The sequence below is a fragment of the Microcaecilia unicolor genome, chromosome 4, assembly GCF_901765095.1.
Source record: "Microcaecilia unicolor chromosome 4, aMicUni1.1, whole genome shotgun sequence".
NCBI lineage: Eukaryota > Metazoa > Chordata > Amphibia > Gymnophiona > Siphonopidae > Microcaecilia > Microcaecilia unicolor.
In genome coordinates this window covers 77,862,525-77,887,018 of record NC_044034.1, presented here as the reverse complement: position 1 = coordinate 77,887,018, position 24,494 = coordinate 77,862,525, and the positions used below count along the sequence as shown (strand labels likewise).

Sequence of the window (24,494 nt, the reverse complement as noted above, 5' to 3'; positions counted from 1 at the left end):
GAAAAAGCTCATATTGAAAAGACTGATGATAACTTCGTAGTGGCTATTATTGCAGCGCTTAATGCTAATTCCATTACATTGCTTCTACTGTGTTGTTGTTTGTACATACCTTGTGGACAGTCACAATTACTTCCCACAAAAAATATTTGGGAAGCGTTTGCAATTTCACTGAACCAAACTGATTTCTGTCTTTCTCATCAAAAGGCAGTTGGAGAAGTTTTGGCAACTTGCCTGATTCCAGTATGTCATGATCCTAAAGATATGCAAAATGATACTTGGTTTTATTCACAGCTTCCTGTTAATTCATCCTATCGAAATGCTTCTTATGAATACCATAATTGGGGAACACAAACCCTGTTGCCGCCTACTTTGGCAATGCATGTGAGAACCAATCAAATAGCTAGTATCAATATGACATGTGCTCGTATGGTTAATTGTACCCGATCAAATTGTGTTAATTTTGGACCAACTTTGTTAAATTGTAGCTCCTACGAAAATGTTTCATATATTTATAAATTTACTCATTTACCCCCTGGTTGGTTTTGGTCATGTGGAATGTATACCTTTAATTATATTCCAGCTAATATATCTGATGGTACTACATGCTGTCTAAGTCGACTCACTATGGTACTTCCCAGTAAACATATTTTATTTTCTAACTCCTCACATATGCGATCCAAGCGTATGACCCTTGCTGCCAATTGCAATGATAATGTTAAATTTCTGAGTCAAACTGAATATCTGGCACTTGCATTTTCATTAATAGGTGTCCCTGCATTGGCAGCGGCAAATGCAAAAAATATTCGTGAATTAGCCTGTTGGGCAATTAAATCAATCAATGCAACCTCCACTGCTATTAGTTTACTTAATGCTGAGCAACAGCAATTACGTCATGGAGTTTTACAAAATCGAGCAGCCATTGATTATCTTTTATTACTTAACCATCATGGTTGCGAAGAGTTTCAGGACATGTGCTGTTTTAATTTATCTGACAATTCAAAGGCCATTGACAAACAATTAGCTTTCCTACGGAATTTAACTACTCATATTACTATTCATAATAACCTACTCTCTGATGTATGGGATCAATTGTGGCAATGGATCCCTTGGACCTGGCTCCGCCCTATTATCCAGTATTTAGTCATTGGTATTTTTGTTTTCACTATTTTTTGCTGTTGTATACAATGCATTCCTAACCTTTTTTCTTTATGTTTTCCTCGTCCATTCGCTCCAACACGTCACTCTGCTCAATATGTTTATAAGCTATTACAAACATCTCCACCTCCATCTCCAGCTGGCACACCACGGAGATTTCATTAAAAAAAAAAAAAAAAAAAAAAAGGTGGAGATGTAGATAGAATGTATTTGGATACAGGCAGGAGATGATGTTTTGTATATTCCTGAGAATCTAGCATGTGATGTTTTTGTTCTTTCCTGAGAAAGTAGCAGAATAGCAGGTGATGTTTGTACATTCCTGAGCAGGTTCACGAGCTGTTCATGTAGAGTTGTTCTTGTAAGCAATGCATGATCATGGTTGTGTAAGCAAAATGTAACCAATAGTAATGATAATACATGTAATATCCATGAATATTCATAGAGTATATAAGAAGGGGATTGACTCCCAAATAAAGAGTTTTTTGCCCAGACACACGAGAGGAGAGTTATTTTGCAACAACATTAGAGTTTTATTCACTGAAGTTCATAGGAAATTTAGACAAAAGAATTCATTTATAAAGAAGTTCCAAATTTTACCTCGAGAAAGCCTGGATCAGATTCATTCTGAATAGCGTCATACAGCTCTGCCCCATCTTGTAGAGCATGAATCTGCTGCCTTGTTAACGCACGCCGTCTTACTTCTGTTGGTCTAGTTTTGGCTGTTATAAAAAGAAATACAATGAAATGAAGCTTTGGCTGTATGAGAAAGATAAGCATACTCTGCTGAGAAAGAGCCATGCCCCTGGGAACACCTACAATCTTGCTACTTTTTATACGTGTATGCTCATGCCTAATTTTACAAGAGACAGTTTCCACATGTAACACATGAAGAAGCTTTATAAAATTAGATCTCAGGATTTTAATAGTGGTAGATCAGATTCCAAGAGCAATGATGACTATATGCCTAACCCAAGCATTTTGGATAGTGACAACAGCAAACAATAGGACAGTATTTTGGAAAGGAAGGGGAATGACTAAAGGCCCTTATCAATGAAAATGGAAGACTTCAGATATGGTCCATCATCCCATGCATTTAAGGTAGTGGTTTCTCACTCAGGATACACCTACCCAGTCAGGTTTTCAGGATACCCACAATGAATATACATAAGAAATTTGCATACAATGGAGGTAGGACATGTAAATTTATCTTTTGTATATTCATAGTGAATACCCTGAAAACCTGACTGGCTAGGTTTGTCCCAAGAGCTGGGTTGCGAACCCCTGATCTAAGAGAGAGTCAGTTAGGGAATACCTTTGCGAGTTCTTGGATGGGCTGGAAGACAATGTAATGTATGTGTTTCCTTTTCAGTTGGCGAAAAGTCAACCGGTTCTAATGGAACTATATGGAAAGCTACTGACGGCACTTCTGCTCCAGGAAGACAGGCCCAACAAAATGTATTCTAAGAAACTCCTGGACTGATGCTCTATACAAAATGTGAAATAAAAGCAGCACGGAAGTTACTTATTGATGAAACCATCCTCCACCATATAAAATGAGCACTGAAATTGAGATAGAGAGACAATTGTTTCTTTCTTTCTTTGCTATGGTCACAGGTGGATGCATATGGGAGAGAGTGTGGATTTACTGTGAATGGCATTCCTTTGTTCTATTTAACCTCGAGATTAGTTTCATTTTATCTCACAGATTGGAGATAATACTTGGGGAAAGGGGGGGGGGGAGAGGCAATATTGGAAGGGGAAAGTGTAAATTAAATATGAAACATTAATTACACCTATGATGGGATTTCCTTATCAATCCACTATTCGCTGGAAAGTCTACAGGTTCAGTTCCCAATCTCTAGGTCCAATAGTTTTCAGCTGAGGAAACTGGCTTGGACATTTTCCATCAGCTCTATAGGCCAATGACAGAAGAGCATTCTGCCCTGTCCAACGAAGAGACAACTCACTTCCTAAACCACCAATGCACGCAGAGTTCCATCTTGCCGATTGACAAAAGCCACAGTGGTGTTGTCAGAGAGGAGAAGTCCTGCACTGCCCTGCCTTTGACTAGAGGGAGGATGTGACCAAGAGCCAACCTGAATTGCTCCAGTCCCACCATGTGCTGAAACACAAACACTAGCAAGTGTCCTAGATGCTCAGCTTCCTAAAGGCATTGATGCTATACTTAAAAACTGTGGTTTTATAGCTTTACTTGCTTACAGGGTGACCAACTCATGTGTCTGGACTGGTCTAGCTAGATAAGGAACCATACTTTTTTCATCTAATGAAAAGCATGTTTGTGAATGCCACAGGTTAGAAAAAATTCCTTCTAGTTGCTATATGATGTGGTCCCCATCTCTGGAGAAGATTTGGTTTCATACAGGAAAATAATATAGACAGATTAATGTAAATCGGGGACAAAACTCAGGATTTTGTCTCAGTCTGTGCTGTCTTAATCATCAATTATTTTAAACAGGTCCATAGTACTTCAACACATCAAAAGGAGAAAGTTGTTCTTAGCCAATCTAATACTAACAGAAAATGAGTTGTTATTTTTCAAGTAAAAATTAGCACAATGCGTATACAAATGATGTAAAACAATGATTTAATCAACTATCTTCTTTTAACTACCTGCTTCTATGAAAATGTCTTACCTTCAGACTGCTCAAACTCAGTTTGAATTTTTATGAACAAAACTTCAAGATTTTTCTGCTGTTTTATGGCATGCTTTTCAGCTTCTCTTTCTTCTGCTCGATCATTGCGAAACACATACAATCCATTTGGCATTTTTTCCATCCACTGAAACAAAATGGTTTATTTATAAAACTAAATCTTTTCTGCCCAAGTGCTACTTTAATTTTATTGTGCCTTACTATTCTCCATTTATTTCCTAGCCCTCTAATAAGAAAGCCTGAGATCTGTCTTAAATAAGAAATTATATAGAACTCAAATGGCGCGTTTACATTTCCTTTCAAGTATTACAAATGCTTTACTGTGCATTTATGTAGCACTGAAGTCAACAGGCTGGCTTGGCACTAATGTCATGGGCTATTACAATTCTTATAGGGAATGTGAACTAATGCCAACAGCTGTGAGGTGGACTTACTGCCAGTTTATGGTATTTAAAATATGGATTCTCAGAAAGCTTTACGGTGGTTAATACTTTAGTTAAAAATCTAAATGAAAAATTAAGTCAACGATCTCCGAACACCAACATTTAGCAAAATTTACTAACTTATGCTTCTGAAAAACAAACACAATATGCTAATAGGAAACCAAGTCCATTGACTTTTTAAATTAAAAAAAAAAATTTGGCCAGTAACATATTTTTGGTCTGGCCATTTTCTCCACATCTTTGGGTTTCTAGCTCAGTTGGATGTAAGACTGGAATCCAGTGCCATCAGCCTTTATTCACAACTACTAAGGCTCTTTATATTTGTCTAATATCCTTAGTACCATAACAAGTTTTGATTAAACAACTAAACACTACTAACATACAGACAGTCCAGAAATGAAAGACGTGCTATACAGTCTTTTGCACTGAGTGTAACATGTATGATTCTCCCCCAGTTTGTGAGAGGTGCCCAATGCCAAGAGCTCCAAGCTGTCAGAGAACAGGTCCATTCTCTTGAGGCTAGAGTAGCAGACTTAGAGGAGCTGAGGGAGACAGAGAGGTACATAGAGGAGACCTACAGGGACATTGTAGAGAAGTCCCACCTCCAGTTTGGCAGTCCCTGTGCTGCCTTAGAGAAGGGAGGTCTCCTAAAAGGATAGCATTACCCTGTTAAAGTAGGAAGTAATCCTGTAGCCAAGGCATGGCCACCAGGGGATGCAATATCTTCTTGCACCGAGGATGTGCTTTCAGGAACTTCTGCCCAGGAAGGGTTAGGACAGCTGTAATAGTTGATGATTTGATCATTAGGCATGTAGATAGCTGCGTGGCTGGTGGATGTAAGGATTGCATGGTCACTTGCCTGCCTTACGCAAAGGTGGCGGACCTCACACTTTACCTAGATAGTGCTGGGGAAAGGTGAGCTGTCTTGGTACATGTGGGTATAAATGACATAGGAAAATATGGGAGGGAGGTTCTGTAAGCCAAATTTAGGCTCTTAGGTAGAAAGCTGAAATCCAGATCCTCTAGGGTACCACTTTCAGAAATGTTCCCCATTCCATGCGCAGGACCCAACAGGCAGGCAGGCAGGCAGGCAGGCAGGCAGGCAGGCAGGCAGGAAGAGCTCTGAAGTCTCAATGCGTGGTTGAGACAATGGTGCAAGGATGAGGGATTTAGATTTGTTAGGAACTGGGCAACATTCAGGTTAAAGGGAGTCTATTCTGAAAGGACAGACTCCACCGTAACCAGGATGGAACCAGGCTGTTGGCACTAACATTTAAAAAGGATATAGAGCAGCTTTTAAACTAAAATGGGGGGGGGGGGGGGGGGGGGGGGCGGGCAAGTCAATAGTTGCCAAGGGGCGCATGGCTCACTGTGGAATATCCTTGAAGGATACTACTGAAACAGGACATTTAGGGAATCCCAAAAGAAAGGTTTCAACAATGGTGAAAGAAAGCCAAGAGTGTTTAAAGGGAGAGCAGAGTAAAGGATGCACATTATCCCAATCAACTTCTAAGTAGCTTGTAGATGCAAGGAAAAACAATTTGAAGTGTCTATACACAAATGCAAGAAAGCTAAAAAATAAAGATGGGAAAGACAGTATGCAGCACTAAAATGAAGAGATAGATATAATAGGTATCTCAGAGACCTGGTAGAAGGAGGATAATCAATAGGCCATATTCAATGTTTTTTAAATAAACTTCTCATTACATTACCACAAGTCTGTTTAGATTTTATTTCTTTGGGTCAAAAACATAGTATTAAATGCTCAATTTCTTACCATGAGATTCACCAAGGCCATACTCAATAATAATCCATATGAGTATATATTCTTTTAATATATATTTCTATATTTTTATTACATCATAATGATTTATTTTTTATTTCTTTATTACATCATTACAATTTACTTCCATTACAACGGTTTTCTTCTTTTATACATGTTTATTATTCATATTTATCTTTGGCCTCTGATATGGTTGGTAAAGACGCATCATGGTGGACTCATGAAAAATCAATACCTTTGTGTCATATCTATGTTTTATTAAGTTCTACTTATGATAAACCAATTATTTTATGTTGCATGTATGTTCCACCATGTTTTCCATGTTTCACTCATGAAAGAACTAGAAATTCATGTTGCATCTACAGTGGGGGAAATAAGTATTTGATCCCTTGCTGATTTTGTAAGTTTGCCCACTGACAAAGACATGAGCAGCCCATAATTGAAGGGTAGGTTATTGGTAACAGTGAGACATAGCACATCACAAATTAAATCCGGAAAATCACATTGTGGAAAGTATATGAATTTATTTGCATTCTGCAGAGGGAAATAAGTATTTAATCCCTCTGGCAAACAAGACCTAATACTTGGTGGCAAAACCCTTGTTGGCAAGCACAGCGGTCAGACGTCTTCTGTAGTTGATGATGAGGTTTGCACACATGTCAGGAGGAATTTTGGTCCACTCCTCTTTGCAGATCATCTCTAAATCATTAAGAGTTCTGGGCTGTCGCTTGGCAACTCGCAGCTTCAGCTCCCTCCATAAGTTTTCAATGGGATTAAGGTCTGGTGACTGGCTAGGCCACTCCATGACCCTAATGTGCTTCTTCCTGAGCCACTCCTTTGTTGCCTTGGCTGTATGTTTTGGGTCATTGTCGTGCTGGAAGACCCAGCCACGACCCATTTTTAAGGCCCTGGCGGAGGGAAGGAGGTTGTCACTCAGAATTGTACGGTACATGGCCCCATCCATTCTCCCATTGATGCGGTGAAGTAGTCCTGTGCCCTTAGCAGAGAAACACCCCCAAAACATAACATTTCCACCTCCATGCTTGACAGTGGGGACGGTGTTCTTTGGGTCATAGGCAGCATTTCTCTTCCTCCAAACACGGCGAGTTGAGTTCATGCCAAAGAGCTCAATTTTTGTCTCATCTGACCACAGCACCTTCTCCCAATCACTCTCGGCATCATCCAGGTGTTCACTGGCAAACTTCAGATGGGCCGTCACATGTGCCTTCCGGAGCAGGGGGACCTTGCGGGCACTGCAGGATTGCAATCCGTTATGTCGTAATGTGTTACCAATGGTTTTCGTGGTGACAGTGGTCCCAGCTGCCTTGAGATCATTGACAAGTTCCCCCCTTGTAGTTGTAGGCTGATTTCTAACCTTCCTCATGATCAAGGATACCCCACGAGGTGAGATTTTGCGTGGAGCCCCAGATCTTTGTCGATTGACAGTCATTTTGTACTTCTTCCATTTTCTTACTATGGCACCAACAGTTGTCTCCTTCTCGCCCAGCGTCTTACTGATGGTTTTGTAGCCCATTCCAGCCTTGTGCAGGTGTATGATCTTGTCCCTGACATCCTTAGACAGCTCCTTGCTCTTGGCCATTTTGTAGAGGTTAGAGTCTGACTGATTCACTGAGTCTGTGGACAGGTGTCTTTCATACAGGTGACCATTGCCGACAGCTGTCTGTCATGCAGGTAACGAGTTGATTTGGAGCATCTACCTGGTCTGTAGGGGCCAGATCTCTTACTGGTTGGTGGGGGATCAAATACTTATTTCCCTCTGCAGAATGCAAATAAATTCATATACTTTCCACAATGTGATTTTCCGGATTTAATTTGTGATGTGCTATCTCTCACTGTTACCAATAACCTACCCTTCAATTATGGGCTGCTCATGTCTTTGTCAGTGGGCAAACTTACAAAATCAGCAAGGGATCAAATACTTATTTCCCCCACTGTATGTCATATGAAGTGTAATATATACATTCACACTGTATATTATATCATCTAGACTACTGCAATGCCATTTATGCCGGATGCAAGGAACAAATCATCAAGAAGCTTCAAACCGCTCAAAACACAGCAGCCAAACTCATATTCGGGAAAGCAAAATACGAAAGCGGCAAACCCCTAAGAGAAAAACTACACTGGCTCCCACTAAAAGAACGAATTGCGTTCAAAGTTTGCACCCTGGTTCACAAAATCGTCTAGGTGAAGCCCCGACCTACATGGCGGACCTTATAGACTTGCCTATCAGGAACGCAAAAAGATCATCACGCACATTCCTCAATCTCCACTATCCTAACTGTAAAGGGCTAAAATATAAATCCACATACGCGACCAGTTTCTCATACATCTGCACGAGGCTATGGAATGCACTATCGAAGGCCATAAAAACAACGCAAGACCTAACCATCTTCCGAAGGCTACTGAAAACAGATCTTTTCAAGAAGGCATACCATAAACATCCATCTTAAATACTAAATAATAACACTATACACAACCAAAATCTCATCATATGACTGATTAACCTCTTTATTATTAATGATCAAGCACTACCACTTTAAACCTTATGTCAAATAAGGTCTCTCTATAGTCGATGGCATAATGTATGCTACAATCCAATTTATTACTCAGGAACCTCATGCAATACCATAATGTATTACTTTTTACCATGTATGTATGCACATGATATATATATATATATATTTTGTTAGCCGGAAATGGCAACCGCCATTACAGCACATGTAAGCCACATTGAGCCTGCAAATTGGTGGGAAAATGTGGGATACAAATACTACAAATAAATAAATAAATAAATAAATAAATAAAATAAAATATATTATTAAGTCCATAAGTCTTTTTTCGTTTTTTGTTTTAAATTTCGTTTTTTTTTACATATTGTTTTTAATCCATAGACTCCTGATGTAGGCCTTCTGGCCGAAACACAACGTTGTGTGGAGTCATTTTGTTTTGCAATAAACTTTGCTTCACTTCACTACTTCTGTGGTCCTGTCTTTGGAAATCCTGGTTCTTGTTCCCAATTTACTCTGTGTTTGAGTTTCTCCGTGGGACTTCTCGAGTTCTCCACATATGTGGATTCTCTCTGGGTTCCCTCTTTAAAGTGCAAGAGACAATGATCCGCCTTGATGGGGTAAGAAACTTGAACGAGGTTGGCAACAAACTTCAACACCATGGTCCAGTACAGCTGTGCCTTTGGGCAAGCCCACCAAATATGAAGCATGTCTTCCACTTGGCTACACTGTTGCTAGCACAAGGCAGAGCCTTGGTGAACATCTTAACAAGTCGCTGAGGAGTATACTATGGAAACAGTACCAGCAGCAAGCTTCAGGATAAGATGGGAGAATGTGTATGGGGGAAGTCAAAGGACCACTAGCCCCTAGGACTTGAAATTAAAGGGAAAGTGGATGGGATTTGATATATTGCCTTTCTGGGACTACAATCAAAGTGGTTTACATATTATATACAGAAGTTATTTTGTCCCTGGGGCAATGAAAGGTTAAGTCACTTGCTGAAAATCACAAGGAGCTGCAGTGGTAATCAAACCCAGCTCCCCTGGTTCTCAGGCCACTACACTAACCATTAGGTTACTCCTCAACTACAATGAAGAATACTGGCTTAACTCATTTCAAGAAATAAGGGAAAGGGAAGGAAAATGGGACTTGATATACCGCCTTTCTGTGGTATTTTGCAACTACATTCAAAGCGGTTTACATATATATAGGTACTTATTTTGTACCTGGCGAAATGGAGGGTTAAGTGACTTCCCCACAGTCACAAGGAGCTGCAGTGGGAATCGAACCCAGTTCCCCAGGATCAAAGTCCGCTGCACTAACCACTAGGCTACTCCTCCACTCAATCTTTTCTATCTTGCTCATTTATGTACTGAAAAAACTTGAAACAAACAACTGGGAGCTACATCCATCAATTATAGTATTATGAGCAAAGATCCATAATCACTTATTTTTATTAATATTAAGCCTTTAATATTTGGCTCAACTTAAGTATAGAAATCTAGAAACACACTAGCTGGCCAAATACTAATCCAATGGTTTTGGGGAATGAGGTGTAAAATGCATTGATTGCCATACAAGCCAAAAAGCACTGTAACCTTAAAATGGAAACATACCTGCATAGGATAGACTCTTTGAATAACTACATCCACACATCCAACAATGCCACCATCGCTGAAAAGCGATGACAAGGGGAGCAGAAAAGGTCTTGGGTCACGATGAAAGCCAAGTTTTGCATGCCAACAAGCAGGACGAGTACTGTTAGCTGAAATCTAAAGAAAACAGAGATTTATTTAAAAAATTCTTCTAGACTACCTTATCATCCAAGGTGGTAAATATTTAATTTACAATAATTAAAAATACCAACCCTCTCCTTAAAACTAAACAGCCATTCCAACCATATAGCCATTTTGCCAAATCCAACTATTTATTAACTGCCACTAACACACCACCTCTCCTTATGGAAAAATCAAAGTCAGATAATTTTGTTCTTGCCTAAGTATCTTTACTAGTACGCTAGGGAAGAAAAATGAAAGTAACGTTTGCAGAAATGGTCCACTCATAAAGTTTTAAAATAAATTGTTTTAGCTAAAATCACATTATATTTCTGTGTTCTGTACTGCAGAAGATGATGTGGGAGTAAAGATTATGCAAACTGAAGTAAAAGGCTAGGCCCATGTTGCTGAGTAAGTTTATGAAGACCTGGAGTAGTATCCCTGCTTTTTCAGTTTATAGTTTACTCCGGGGGGAATTCTGCACAACTGTGCACTGCAGAATCTGCTCAGAATTCCCTGGGTTGCAGAATTTAATAGTTGCTGCACATAATTTACTGCTGAAGAAGTGGTTCAGATTCAACTGCTGCCACGGCTTTCCAGCACTGCATGGTTCTAACAGAATGTTGTCAGAATAGTGCCAAAGTCCTGTGTTGTTCTCACAAGACTGAGAATACCACAGTATTTTGGGTACCACACTGGGGCCACACAGTGAAATGTTGAGGCAGAAGCTACATTTGTGAATTATAGACAGCTGAACCACATAAAGCGAAGATACTTACCTGTAGCAGGTATTCTCCGAGGACAGCAGGCTGATTGTTCTCACAGATGGGTCGACGTCCGCGTTGGCCCAGGAAAAGGCAATTTTGCAAGCAAAAGTAAAAAGTGTTTCTGCCCAGAGTCTTTTGGCGCGTGAATCAATGCACCGTGCATGCGTGCATGACTTCCCGCCTGTCACACGAGCGTGCCCCTTAGGTAAGTCAAAAAGGAAACCAGTAACAACTCCAAAGGGGAGGTGGGCGGGTTGGTGAGAACAATCAGCCTGCTGTCCTCAGAGAATACCTGCTACCGGTAAGTATCTTCGCTTTCTCCAAACACAAGCAGGCTGCTTGTTCTCACAGTTGGGATAGCCCTAGCATCCAGGCTCACTCAAAACAATAAACATTGGTCAACTGGGCCTCGCAACGGGGAGGACGTAACATAGATTGACCTGAAACCATAAACAACTAACTGAGAGTGCAGCCTGGAACAGAACAAAAATGGGTCCAGGGGGGTGGAGTTGGATTCTAAACCCCAAACAGATTCTGCAGCACTGACTGCCCAAACCGACTGTCATGTCGGGTGTCCTGCTGAAGGCAGTAGTGAGATGTGAATGTGTGGACTGATGATCACATTGCAGCCTTGCAAATCTCCTCAATGGAGGCTGACTTTAAGTGAGCCACTGACGCAGCCATGGCTCTAACATTATGAGCTGTGACATGGTCCTCTAGAGTCAACCTAGCTTGGGCATAAGTGAAGGAAATGCAATCTGCTAGCCAACTGGAGATTGTGCGTTTTCCGATGGCAACTCCCCTCCTGTTGGGATTAAAAGAAACAAACAACTGGGCGGACTGTCTGAAGGGCTTTGTCCGCTCCACGTAAAAGGCCAATGCTCTCTTACAGTCCAAGGTATGTACACTGCTTTCGCCAGGGCGGGTATGAGGATGGGGAAAGAATGTTGGCAAGACAATTGACTGGTTCAGATGAAACTCCGACACCACCTTTGGCAGGAACTTAAGGTGCGTGCGGAGGACTACTCTGCTGTGATGAAACTTGATATAAGGTGCATATACTATTAAGGCTTGAAGCTCACTGACTCACTGAAGTAACAGCCACCAAGAAAATGACCTTCCAGGTCAAGTACTTCAGATGGCAGGAATTCAGTGGCTCAAAAAGAGCTTTCATCAGCTGGGTGAGAACGACATTGAGATCCCATGACACCGGTGGAGGTTTGACCAAGGGCTTTGAGAAAAGCAAACCTCTCATGAAGCAAACAATTAAAGGCTTTCCAGAGATAGGCTTACCCTCTACACGGTGATAAGCACTAATCACACTAAGATGAACCCTTACTGAGTTGGTCTTGAGAGCAGACTCTGATAAGTGTAGAAGGTATTAAAGCAGGGTCTGTGTAGGACAAGAAACAGGATCTAGGGCCTTGCTGTCACATCATACGGCAAACTTCCTCCATTTGAAAGAGTAACACCTCTTGGTGGAATCTTTTCTGGAAGCAAGCAAGACTTGGGAGACACCCTCTGAAAGGCCCAAGGAGGCAAATTATAAGCTCTCAACATCCAGGCCATGAGAGCCAGAGACTGGAGGTTGGGATGTAGACGCGACCCCTTGTTCTGGGTGATAAGGGTTGGAAAACATTCCAATCTCCACGATTCCCCGGAGGCCAACTCCAGAAGAAGAGGGAACCCCATCTGACGTGGCCAGAAGGGAGCAATCAGAATCATGGTTCCATAGTCTTGTTTGAGGTATGGGATGATATGCATACAGGAGACCCGTTCCCCAATGAAGGAGAACGCCATCTGACGCTAGTCTGTCATGGGCCTGTAGCCTGGAATAGAACTGAGGGACCTTGTGATTGATCTGAGTGGCAAAAAGATCCACCGAGGGGGTGCCCCACGCTCGGAAAATCTTGCGGGCTACGCCCATGTTCAGTGACCACTCGTGAGGTTGCATTATCCTGCTCAACCTGTCAGCCAGACTGTTGTTTACGCCTGCCAGATAAGTGGCTTGGAGAAGCATGCCATGACGGCGTGCCCAAAGCCACATCTGGACAGCTTCCTGTCACAGACAGCGAGATCCAGTGCCCCCCTGCTTGTTGGTGAAATACATGGCAACCTGATTGTCTGTCCGAATCAAAATGATTTGGTTGGACAGCCAATCTCTGAAAGCCTTTAGAGCGTTCCAGATCGCTCGCAATTCCAGGAGATTGATCAATAGAAATCAAACAAAATAAAACATGGAAAAGAAAATAAGATGATACCTTTTTTATTGGACATAACTTAATACATTTCTTGATTAGCTTTCGAAGGTTGCCCTTCTTCGTCAGATCGGAAATAAGCAAATGTGCTAGCTGACAGCGTATATAAGTGAAAACATTCAAGCATTACTATGACAGTCTGACAGGGTGGGAGGATGGGGATGGGTAGGAGGTATACAGGGGGCCATCAAAGCATATCACTGATATTCTAACAGGATGGGTGTGGATAGGTGAGGGGTGGGGTGATCAACAGAGACATACAGCTTTATGGTTTATAATGGGCTAGGAACCCCAGATCCTTGTTAAGTCCTTTCTGTTGGGTGTTAAAATATTCAATCATTCTGACTTCAAAGGTCTTACGTTCTTGTATGGTTTTAAAGTTACCTTGCAGGATTCTCACTGTGAAGTCACTGGTACAGTGTCCTGGTCCTCTAAAATGCTGACCAACAGGCGTGGGAGCCCTACTGGCACCAGTATTGTTCATGTGATGTCTATGTAAATTGAATCTTGTCTTAAGCATCTGGCCTGTTTCTCCAATATAGCATCCTTCCTTACATTTTTTACACTGAATGATATATACCACATTGGAAGATGAGCAAGTGAAAGATCCCTTTATGTTTAATATCTTTCCTGTATGTCTCTGTTGATCACCCCACCCCTCACCTATCCACACCTATCCTGTTAGAATATCAATGATATGCTTTGATGTCCCCATGCATACCTCCTACCCACCCCCATCCTCCCACCTGTCAGACTGTCATAGTAATGCTTGAATGTTTTCACTTATATACACTGTCAGCTAGCACATTTGCTTATTTCCGATCTGACGAAGAAGGGCAACCTTCGAAAGCTAATCAAGAAATGTATTAAGTTATGTCCAATAAAAAAGGTATCATCTTATTTTCTTTTCCATGTTTTATTTTGTTTGATTTCTATTGATAACCTTAAGAGTGGACTAACACGGCTACCACACTCCTCTACAGGAGATTGATCAAAAGACCTTTTTCCTGAAAGGACCAAGCTCCTTGAGTGTGAAGTCCATCTACATGAGCTCCCCACCCCAGGAGGGATACATCTGTCGTCAGCACTTTTGGTGGCTGAGGAATTTGGAATGGACGTTCCAAGGTCAAATTGGATCGAATCGTCCACCACTGCAGAGAATTCTAAAAGTCGGTGGACAGTTGGATCACATCCTCTAGATCCCCCGCAGCTTGACATTACTGGGAAGCTAGGGTCCACTGAGCTAATCTCATGTGTACACGTGCCATGGGAGTTACATGAACAGTGGAAGCCATGTGCCCCAGAAGTCTCAACGTCTGCCAAGCCGTGATCTGTTGAGACGCTCAATCTGTGGATACTAGGGACAGGAGGTTGTCTGCCCTTGCCTTCGGAAGATAAGCTCGAGCTGTCTTTGTTGTTAACAGAGCTCCAATGAATTCCAACTTTTGAACTGGGGCGAGATGTGACTTGGAGTAATTGATCACTAACCCCAGTAGCTCTAGCACCTGAATAGTCATTCGCATAGACTGTAGAGTGCCTGCCTCTGAGGTGCTCTTCACTAACTAATCATCAAGATAAGGGAACACATGCACTCCTCAGCCTGTGGAGCGACGCTGCGACTACCGCTAGGCACTTTGTAAAAACTCTGGCGCAGACGCCAGACCAAAGGGCAGTACAGTACTGAAAGTGCTGTGTTCCCAGCTGAAATCGAAGATACTTCCTGTGAGCTGGGAGTATCGAGATGTGCGTGTAAACATCCTTTAAGTCCAGAGAGCATAGCCAATCTTTTTCTTGAATCATGGGAAGAAGGGTGCCCAGGGAAACCATCCTGAACTTTTCTCGGACCAGAAATTTGTTCAGAGCCCTCAGGTCTAGAATGGAACGCACCCCCCCCCCCCCCATTTTCTTTTGCACAAGGAAGTACCTGGAATAGAATCCCAGTCCTTCTTCCCCTGGTGGAATGGGTTCGACCGCTTAGGCCTTTAGAAGGGTGGAGAGTTCCTCTGCAAGTACCTGTTTGTGCTGGAAGCTGTAAGAATGAGCTCCCAGTGGGCAATTTGGAGGTTTGGATTCCAGATTGAGGATGTATCGTAACCGGACTATTTGAAGAACCCACCGGTCGGAGGTTATGGGAGGCCACCTTTGGTGAAAAAATATCAACCTCCCCCCAATCGGCAAGTCATCTGGTATGGACTCTTTTACTGAGGCTATGCTGAACTGGAGCCAGTAAAAAGCCCGTCCCTTGTTTTTGCTGGGGAGCTGTAGTGGCCTTAGGCGCACGCTGTTGACGAGAACGAGTGTGCTGGGACTGAGCCTGGGCAGGTTGCTGAGAAGCAGGAGTGTACCTACGTCTAGGATAGGAATAGGGAGCACTTGTCTTCCCCCCAAAATACCTCCTAGATGAGGAGGTAGTAGCAGAAGACGCCCGGTGGGAGAGAGAATCCATAGCATCATTATGCTTCTTGATCTGGTCAACTAGATCCTCTACTTTTTCACCAATAAGGTTATCCCCCCGGCAAGGAACATCCGCCATCCGCTGCTGGACCAAATGATCCAGGTAAGAGACACGCAGCCATGAGAGTCTGCGCATCACTATACCTTGAGCAGCGATCCTGGATGCTACACCAAAAATGTCGAATGTACCCCTGGCCAGGAACTTTTGACAAGCCTTCTGCTGCCTGACCACCTGGTGAAAAGGCTCGGCCTGCTCCGGAGGGAGTGCGTCAACCAAGCTGGACAGGTGCCTTACCGAGTTCCGCAAGTGGATGCTTGTGAACAGCTGGTATGACTAGATCCTGGAGGCGAGCAAGGTGGCCTGATATGTCTTCCTCCCAAAAGAATCCAAGGTCCTAGCTTCTCTGCCTGGGGGCACCGAGGTATAGTCTCTAGTACTCTTGGCTCTTTTGAGGGCGGAGTCCACCACCATGGAATTGTGAAGTAGCTGAGACTTCATCAATCCAGGTTCACCGTGGATCCGATACTGGGATTCAGCTTTTTTGGGGATCACGGGGTTAGATAGAGGGAACGACCAGTTTCACATAAGGACTTCCTTCAGTACGTTATGCAAAGGAGCCGTTACAGCCTCTCTAGGTGGAGAAGGATAATCCAGGACCTCGAGCATCTCAGCCCTGGGTTCATCCTCAACCTCCATAGGGAAAGGAATTGTTGTAGCAATTTCCCGGACAAAGGAGGTAAAGTACAGTCTCTTCGGTGGAGATAGTCTCCTTTCTGGTGGAGGGGAGGATCTTCCTCTTCCTCCCACGAGTGCTCATCTTCAGTATCGGACAAGACTTCTCTTAGGGCAGTCCGAGACTGAGCCTGCCTCGACGCCGAGGAACAACGTCCTCGATGGCAATGTCGAGAAGTCGACGCCTGCCTGGACTGCGGTTACGCTTCCTCCACTGATGTCTAAGAAGAGTCGACCCGGGTGGCAGCCAACGCCGATGCCGCAGGCGGCACCAAGGTCGGGGACCTCACCACAGGCGAAGGGCCAGACACCGCTGCAGCAGATGGCACGGAAGGCGCAAGCACCCCGGACAACAAAGCAGACTGACGCAGCAATCCTTCCAGAAGCGCTGGAAGCAGGGCCCTGATGCGTTTGTCGAGAGCCGCCGTCGGACAAGGCTGCAGGGTCAGTGGAGCAGCTGGTGGCAGAATATGTCGAAGCTTGGAAGCAGGTAGGTGGCTGCTAGGAGACAGACGCATCGGCAACTCCTGTATAGAGGGGGAGCAATTCTCTCAGCGCAGACGCTTCTCGGGTGCTGATTCCTTCAATGTCCTGGAGCTCCTGGCACCGTGAGTCGAAGAAGATTAATGACGATGCTTCTTTGCCTTCGATCAATGACCGTTATCGAGACTCCTTGGTACTGATGAGAAGGACGTGGAATCCTCATGCCTCCTCGGGGCAGGTCAGTCCCGGGGGGGGGGAGGGGGCCTGCATAACAGGAGGCCTTGAGACAGGTGGAGACCCATTCGATGCCTCACTGATCCCAGCGCAGGTTAGTTTCTCAGGAGCCATTACCTCTGCTTCCGACGTCTATGCTCCTGTTGATGTTGACTCCGCCAACCTCGGTACCGATGTCAAAGGTCTGGACCGAGCCCCAAAAAGCTTTTCACATTGGGCTTCTCGAGATGCTTGCGTCTGTTTCTTCATACGAAGACACAGACTACAAGCGGCTGGGCTATTGTCGGGCCCAAGGCACTGGATACATCAGGCGTGGGTATCGGTACCTGAGATGGTCCGGTTGCACCGAGTACAACGTTTGAAGCCGCTGGGTATCTTCGACGACATGGAAGGAAAAACAGCCTCGGCGAAATCAAACGACTCGATTGTGCCAAAAAAGGGAAGGGCACAAAAAGGGAGAAAACCCGACCGTGCCGGCATAAAGGCTGGCCACGTCAAAAAGAAAGTAAACTTAAAATAGGGAAAAAAATACTAAAAGTAACTACGGGAATATTATTATTTTTTTTTAAAGAAGATGACTAAAATAATAAAAGAAATAGTCATCAGACTGTTCCTGGGCCAAGAACGAGGAGAGCAGAAAAAATCCTGTCAACTCATCGTGGACAAAAAAGAACTAAGGGGCATGCTCGCGCGACGGGCGGGAAGTCGTCCATGCATATGCGGTGTGTGTCATTCACGTGCCACAAGATTCTGGGCAAAAACTCTTTATTTTTGCTTGCAAAACTGCCGTTTCCTGGGCCAACGCGGACGTCGACCCATCTGTGAGAACAAGCAGCCTGCTTGTCCTCAGAGAACAGCAATTATACCAGACAGAAATAGAGGCTGGGGTGAGGGGATGGGATGGGAAAGGACCTAATGGGTGAGAAATCAATGTATAATGGGCCATGCGTGGAAGGCAAGGTGAACTGATGAGGGTAGGTAATGTATATGTGTGGGCGGTGGGAAGGGAAGCCTTGGAACAACAGAGGGTAAAAGGACATATGGGGAAGGGGAGATGAGCTAGAAACATGGGGTAGGGAATGTGTGTGTGTTGGGGGGGGGGGGGGAGAGCTAAGGACAACAGAAGGTAAGGGAATGTCTGGAAGGGGAGAAGAAAAGGGTGTGTTTGTGGGGGGAGAGGAACAACTCCTCAAACTCTTCTGAAGCACCGCCTATCACCCTTTTTTTCCCCTCCTCCCTAAATCTACATCAATTAACCACCTTATTTAACTGGTATCCAGTTCACCAAGTGGTGAAGGAGCTAAGTCGCCTGACAAGACCAGGAGATACATGGCCTGCAACATCCATTGGGAGATGGAGAAAAACACTGAGATTCTACCACTGCACAGTCCCATCCAGATCTTTTATATCCATCTGTTTCCATCTTTTGGAGGATAGGCATAACCCACAGATCCTGGATTGGTTTGGTGAAGACAATAAGGAATGTCATTTAGCAGTTTGCAGATCCCAAAAGAAACTGCAGATTGCAAAAATATTTCAACTGCTGATGTTTGTAGCCAACAGTTATGAACACCACTGTGTGCCTGACACTCACAGGGGGATGATCAGAAGCAAATGCCGGTGCTAGAGGCTGTTAGCGCAATACTAGAGCTGGCGTTTGCTAACACCCCATGATCAGAGCCCTCGAGCGCGTGAAACAACTCGCTCGAGGGCTCTCAACGCAACTAGCATGCAAATGCATGCTAAATAGGGATAAACATATTCATCCCCAATGATCAGTGGCCAGCGCACCAAAGATTGGATCGCCGGCTGCGGCAAACCCTACGCCAGCTCCGAGCTGGCGTTAGGGTTTGCAGATCATTGGGGAGGAATGGTGAGCCCTGTCCAGCATGCATTTGCATGCTGGCAGGCCCGCATTCCCCCCCACAGCAAACCTGCCAGCGACAGGGGGCTGGAGGTCCAGTGGACCTCCGGTCCCCCCGACGATTCCCCCCAAGGTTCAGGGAGGGCTGGAGAACCAGTGGGTCTCCAGCCCCCCCTAACTTCCCCAGCAAAAGGTCCCTGGTGGCCTAGTGGGCGAACAACCAACCCCTGCCCCCCCTTAGCGACAGGGGGGCTGGAGGTCCGCTGGACCTCCGGTACCCCCCGACGATCCCCCCCCCCCAGGTTCAGGGAGGGCTGGAGATCCGGTGGGTCTCCAGCCCCCTCTAGTCCCCCAGCAAGGGGTCCCTGGTGGTTCAGTCCCCCCTACCCCCTACCTTTTGGGATGGAGGAGGGAGGGTAGCCTGCCTCCCTCCTCTTCCTGCGACACCATCAGATGGCGGTGCCCAGCCCTGCCCAGTGTATCCTGGGATGCACTGGGTGGTGCTATACCCCATATTGCCCAGAGCAACGGGTTCACCCAAATTAGATGCAGGCTGCATAAACGCTGAAACCTGTCTGCTTCAAAGAAGAGGGAGCAGGTGAGCAATCTCACCTTCCCACTGCGCTTAGGCATTCTAGGTGCCAAATTCAAAGAGTGTTTGTACAAATTCAAACAAAGAGCAGTGGGCTCCACATGGTCATCTTAGCAGAAGGCCATCTTGCCTCCCCTCCCCCACAGGAGTACTTTGTTGCTCCTCCTGGGCTGCTAATAAAGTCATCCATTCTCTTTATACTAATCTTGATAACTTCCTAGTTAAAGAGAAAATTACTGGATAGTTTTTCCCTTTACAAGTTTCAATTAACATCTTTCAAATCTTATCACTGATGTATGCCAGTCTTTTTTTCTCACAAAATGTATCAGAACAAATACATTTCTATATTTCTTGTGTCCAAATCAGTTATAACTGTGAAAATATATGAAAATGTGAGGATTAAGGGTACTTGTTCATATTTAACTCATGCCTTGTTTTTGACATCTCAAGGCAAGTTACATTCAGATACAGGAGGTATTTGTTCCCAAGAGGCTTACAATCTAAGGCTGTACCTGAAGTAACAAAGAGTTAAGCAGCTTGCCAAGGTAACAAGGAACAGCAGTGGGATTTAAACCTTGGCTTCCCTAAACACTGGACAGTGCCAAGTAGGTGTCTGATGTGTTTGTCATGCAGGATATGTGGGTTTGATTCTTTGACCTAACTTCTTCTCATTGGACTGGTAAGGGCTGGAGATAATCTGGTAACAGTGTTCACAATCCTCAGGCAGGGAATTCTGAACTGAAATCCATGAGTTGCACTTAAAGTCCATATGTACTGAGTTTCAAAGGGGGTTACAGTTTGAGGTTCCTGAATGAAGATTATTTAAAAAATATGCTTGTGTCAATGTCATACCATGTAAATTGTTAAATGACCAGATACTATCTGTATAATTATAGGTTCAGTTAGAGTTGGGGGTAGAAGTGACACTAAACAGTGGCTGATGAAGTCACCACACTACCTATATGGATATTGGCACCAAGTACATATACTAAAGTGTTGATGCTTAAATTAATGCAGTGAGCACCCCAACTGTACATTTACCTGAATGTTTTTAAAAGTACGTATACCCAGAATGGATTTCTTTTGTCTGGAAGCATGCACAGGAAACAGACTGTTGCTTATGATTTTCAAATAGATGTGAGAAGAATTGTGTTTCTTAGGCATTCTTAACACTCTTTCCCCCATTACCTACTCTAATATGATTTGGACTCAGATTTACTCCTCTAAGTGGAAAGCACCCAGTAGAGAGTGGGTTTTAGAATTGCTTACTGAGACAGAGGAACACCAACTGAAATCATATCCATCTTACTTTACCTTTAGCATTAAAGATTCTGGGGCCTCTAATGGTGGGCAGGCAGCCTCGGAGCCAATCAGTTCTGCACCGTGAACAATAATTTTTTGACCAACAAAAAGTCTTCCTTTGTGTAAGAGGGCAGAGAGAGGAGGATCTAAAATAGCATTAATCCCATACCATCCATCTGTAATTTCAATGGTCATATCTTTGTTAGGCTCTGGATTAATTCTGTTGCTACATGATTGGGATAGCTTTGCATCTGATGAAATAATTTTGGAAAAACAGAAAACAAGAGTTTTTGCAGCTAAATCATCTCTCTCTGTTATCTTTTTTATAGCAGATCGCCGACTTCCATCAACTTCCACATCATATCTGCAGATAGTAAAACATTAAAAACAAAAGTTAAATGACTAGTATATCTATATATACTTTTCCAAAAGCTATCTACAGACAGACAAAAAATACTTTTGAAAATAAAGGTCTAACTGCATTTTGTTAACCAAATTAGGGGCCCTGTTTAATAAGCCACATTAGAAGCATGTTAGCGTTTCTAGCACATGCTAACCATGTCGATGCCCATAATAGTCCTATTGGGGTCTTCATGGTTAGCACATGCTAATTTTTAGCACATGCTAAAAACGCTAGTGCACCTTAGTAAACAGGGCTCTAGTTGTCTAAGAAGGCAATTAACAAATGCATATCAAGAATCAGTCTGGCAAAGAGTAGAAAGAATATAAAAGGTTTAATAATGAAAATTCTAGATTATTATTAGAGAGTCAAAGCCATATATATTTCTAATAAAGCACATCAAGAAAACTAGTAATGATTTTGCATTTAAGCTATGTCATGAGTTAAAATAAACAAGGGAGTCTATAGATTAGGAGTGCAGTTTTCAAATTTATCAGTACAACTTTGGACTTTATGCAGGTAGAACCAACTTAAAGTTCACACATATTTAACACCTGTATTTTTATTATTGGAAAAAAAAAAGGTATTTTTGTCAGTGTGCTTAGGTTAGGGGAGAACATTACATTTGTATATCACATATTTTTCCTTCTTTAATTTAGCCTCAAAAAATAGCACAAGCAAGAAAAATGGGTAGTTTTTGAAAATACTGTATGCCAAAAGCTATGTGGATGTCAAGTAAAGTGGCTTTAGTGAAAACTGTCCCAATAATTCCTTAGTACTGTTTATAATATTTACCTATTAAACACAGTACAGCTGTGCAAGTTTAGGTACCCTCATCAAAGTGTACACTGGGGTTTCTGCCAGGTGCTTGTGACCTAGATTGGCCACTGTTGGAGACAGGATATCAGGCTAGATGGACTAATGGTCTGACCCAGTGTGGGTATTCTTATATTCACTGAATCCTTAAGTGAACAGAAGCTGCACAACCTCTGCACAGTACGGAGAAAAGCATGAATCTTTCTGAAAATTATAATGCATAATTACTATGGGGGTCTTTTACTAAGCTGCAGCAGCATTTTTAGCTCACGGTAGAAATCAGCGGGCGGTAAAAACTGAATGCCCATTCCTATGGACATCTCTGCGTTTACTGCCAAATGATTTCTACAGCAAGCTAAAAATGCTACTGCGGCTTAGCAAAAGATCCCCTATATTTGCTGATATGAATAGACTGAAAAGAATAAAAGAATATGTCAGTAGTCAGGTGACAATTCCACAGTTAAATAAATACTCTGACTTTTCTAATGTCTCAAATTGTAACTGTTCTATTTTCAACAACCATCAGCAACTCTAAGCAGCTGTCTATTTGAAAATGATAATTCAATCCTACAAACTGGGGAAAGGCTATAAACCCTGGATTCTACAAATGGCATTCAAATGTGGGTGCCATCCTGAGATCCACATGCAAATAAGTTAGATAACGAGTCATTATCAACTGGAGTAACAACCAATTTGGATTTGTGCATGGATCTGGCAGCGTGTGATTCTATAATAATCCGTATCTGAATCCTCTCATTTGCAACCCAAAATGGAGGGACGGTCATGGGAGGGGCATTCACAAAAGATGCACACAGCATTACAGAACTCTGGGAATTTGTGCCCAACTAGCGCATTAGGACGTACACCAGTTTCACTTGGTGCAAGTCTTCACATCCAAAGTTGTCTGCGCAAACAACTGCTGAGCGCTATTTTATGTTTAAATCATTTTTATTTGGATCAACAACATAGTTCACCGCATATGTTTACCGGTTTGTTCAATTACAACTTCAATTCTTAACAAGCTCACATACCTTGGGTTATTGTTTTATTCCCAAACCTCCCTCCCTTTCTCCTGTTCATTGTTTCAACAGTTGACATAACAGAACAATCAGCTAGTAATAACAGTTCACAATTTTCTTATCTCCAGCCCTAAATCTTCATACCTTCCCACCCCCCGCCCTTCCCGCCCCCGCCCAACTTCTTCTTCCTCTTCCTACTATGTAAATAGTTCAAAAGTTCAATAGATAACTACGTGCTGCTGGTGTCATAGTGTCCCAAAAGGGATGCCACTTCTGCCGAAATTTTCTCCCAGTCTCTGAGTCAAAGTCTTTTACGGCCATTCGTTCTATCCGTAACAAGTATATCATACGGGTCCGCCACTGTTGCCATGTGGGATATTTATACGACATCCATTCAGATAATATTGTCTGCTTGCCAACAATTATTGCCCGTAATACAAATGCTGTGTATCCTTTCCTGGGCCTTGTCCCCAGCTTAGGCTGTCCAAAGAGTAAAGAAAACTCATAGTGCCACCGCTGACCCCATATCCTGTTCACAGTAAGTATGATTTGTTTCCAAAACTTCTGGATACCCACACAGGACCAGTACATGTGGCCCAAAGTTGCTCCATCCGCGCCACACTTTGGACATTCTCCCCAGGGAGACAACCCCATATAAAATGCTCTCTTCGGTGGGATGTGCAGCCGTAAGGCCATCTTATATTGTAACTCCCAGTGTACCGCTAAGTTTGTGACTCGTCGTATTTGCAGGATATGTGTTTTCAGCTGCTGTGTCGTAACCACTTCTTGCAAGTCTGCTGACCACTGTTGTGCCAGTCTGTGGTATTCTATTTCAGGGGCCGTGTCTCGTATATGTCTATGGTGATAAGACATAGGCACCCTCTGTTGAGACTCCAGCGAAAAGGCCGCTGATAACTCCTCTTGTACGTCCTCTGTCAATGATGTCCATGGCAGGGATGATATATAATGCTTTAATTGTCCATAATAAAAATAATCCCTGTCTGGCAGGGCATATTCTTCTTGTAAGTCAGAGAATGTCCTGATTTTGCCTTCTCTAGTCACCACTTGGAGCAGGTATATGATGCCCTTGTCTTTCCATCTGTGAAAAACAGTATATAATTGTCCTGGAACAAAGGCGGGGTTATCACATATAGCCAGATAAGGTGTTATTTTTGTCGAAAAATGATGTAAACGGCACACCCACCCCCATACC

General features: G+C 43.3%; 1 protein-coding gene across 1 annotated transcript in view; it reads right to left on the bottom strand.

The window, feature by feature from the left end:
• Positions 1-24,494, bottom strand: part of BRCA2 (BRCA2 DNA repair associated) — a 147,597-nt gene that overhangs the window by 43,576 nt on the left and 79,527 nt on the right. Inside the window, 4 exon segments of the mRNA XM_030202403.1 lie at positions 1,753-1,874; positions 3,810-3,954; positions 10,201-10,356; positions 21,059-21,410. Coding sequence (XP_030058263.1) covers positions 1,753-1,874; positions 3,810-3,954; positions 10,201-10,356; positions 21,059-21,410 — 775 coding nt within the window.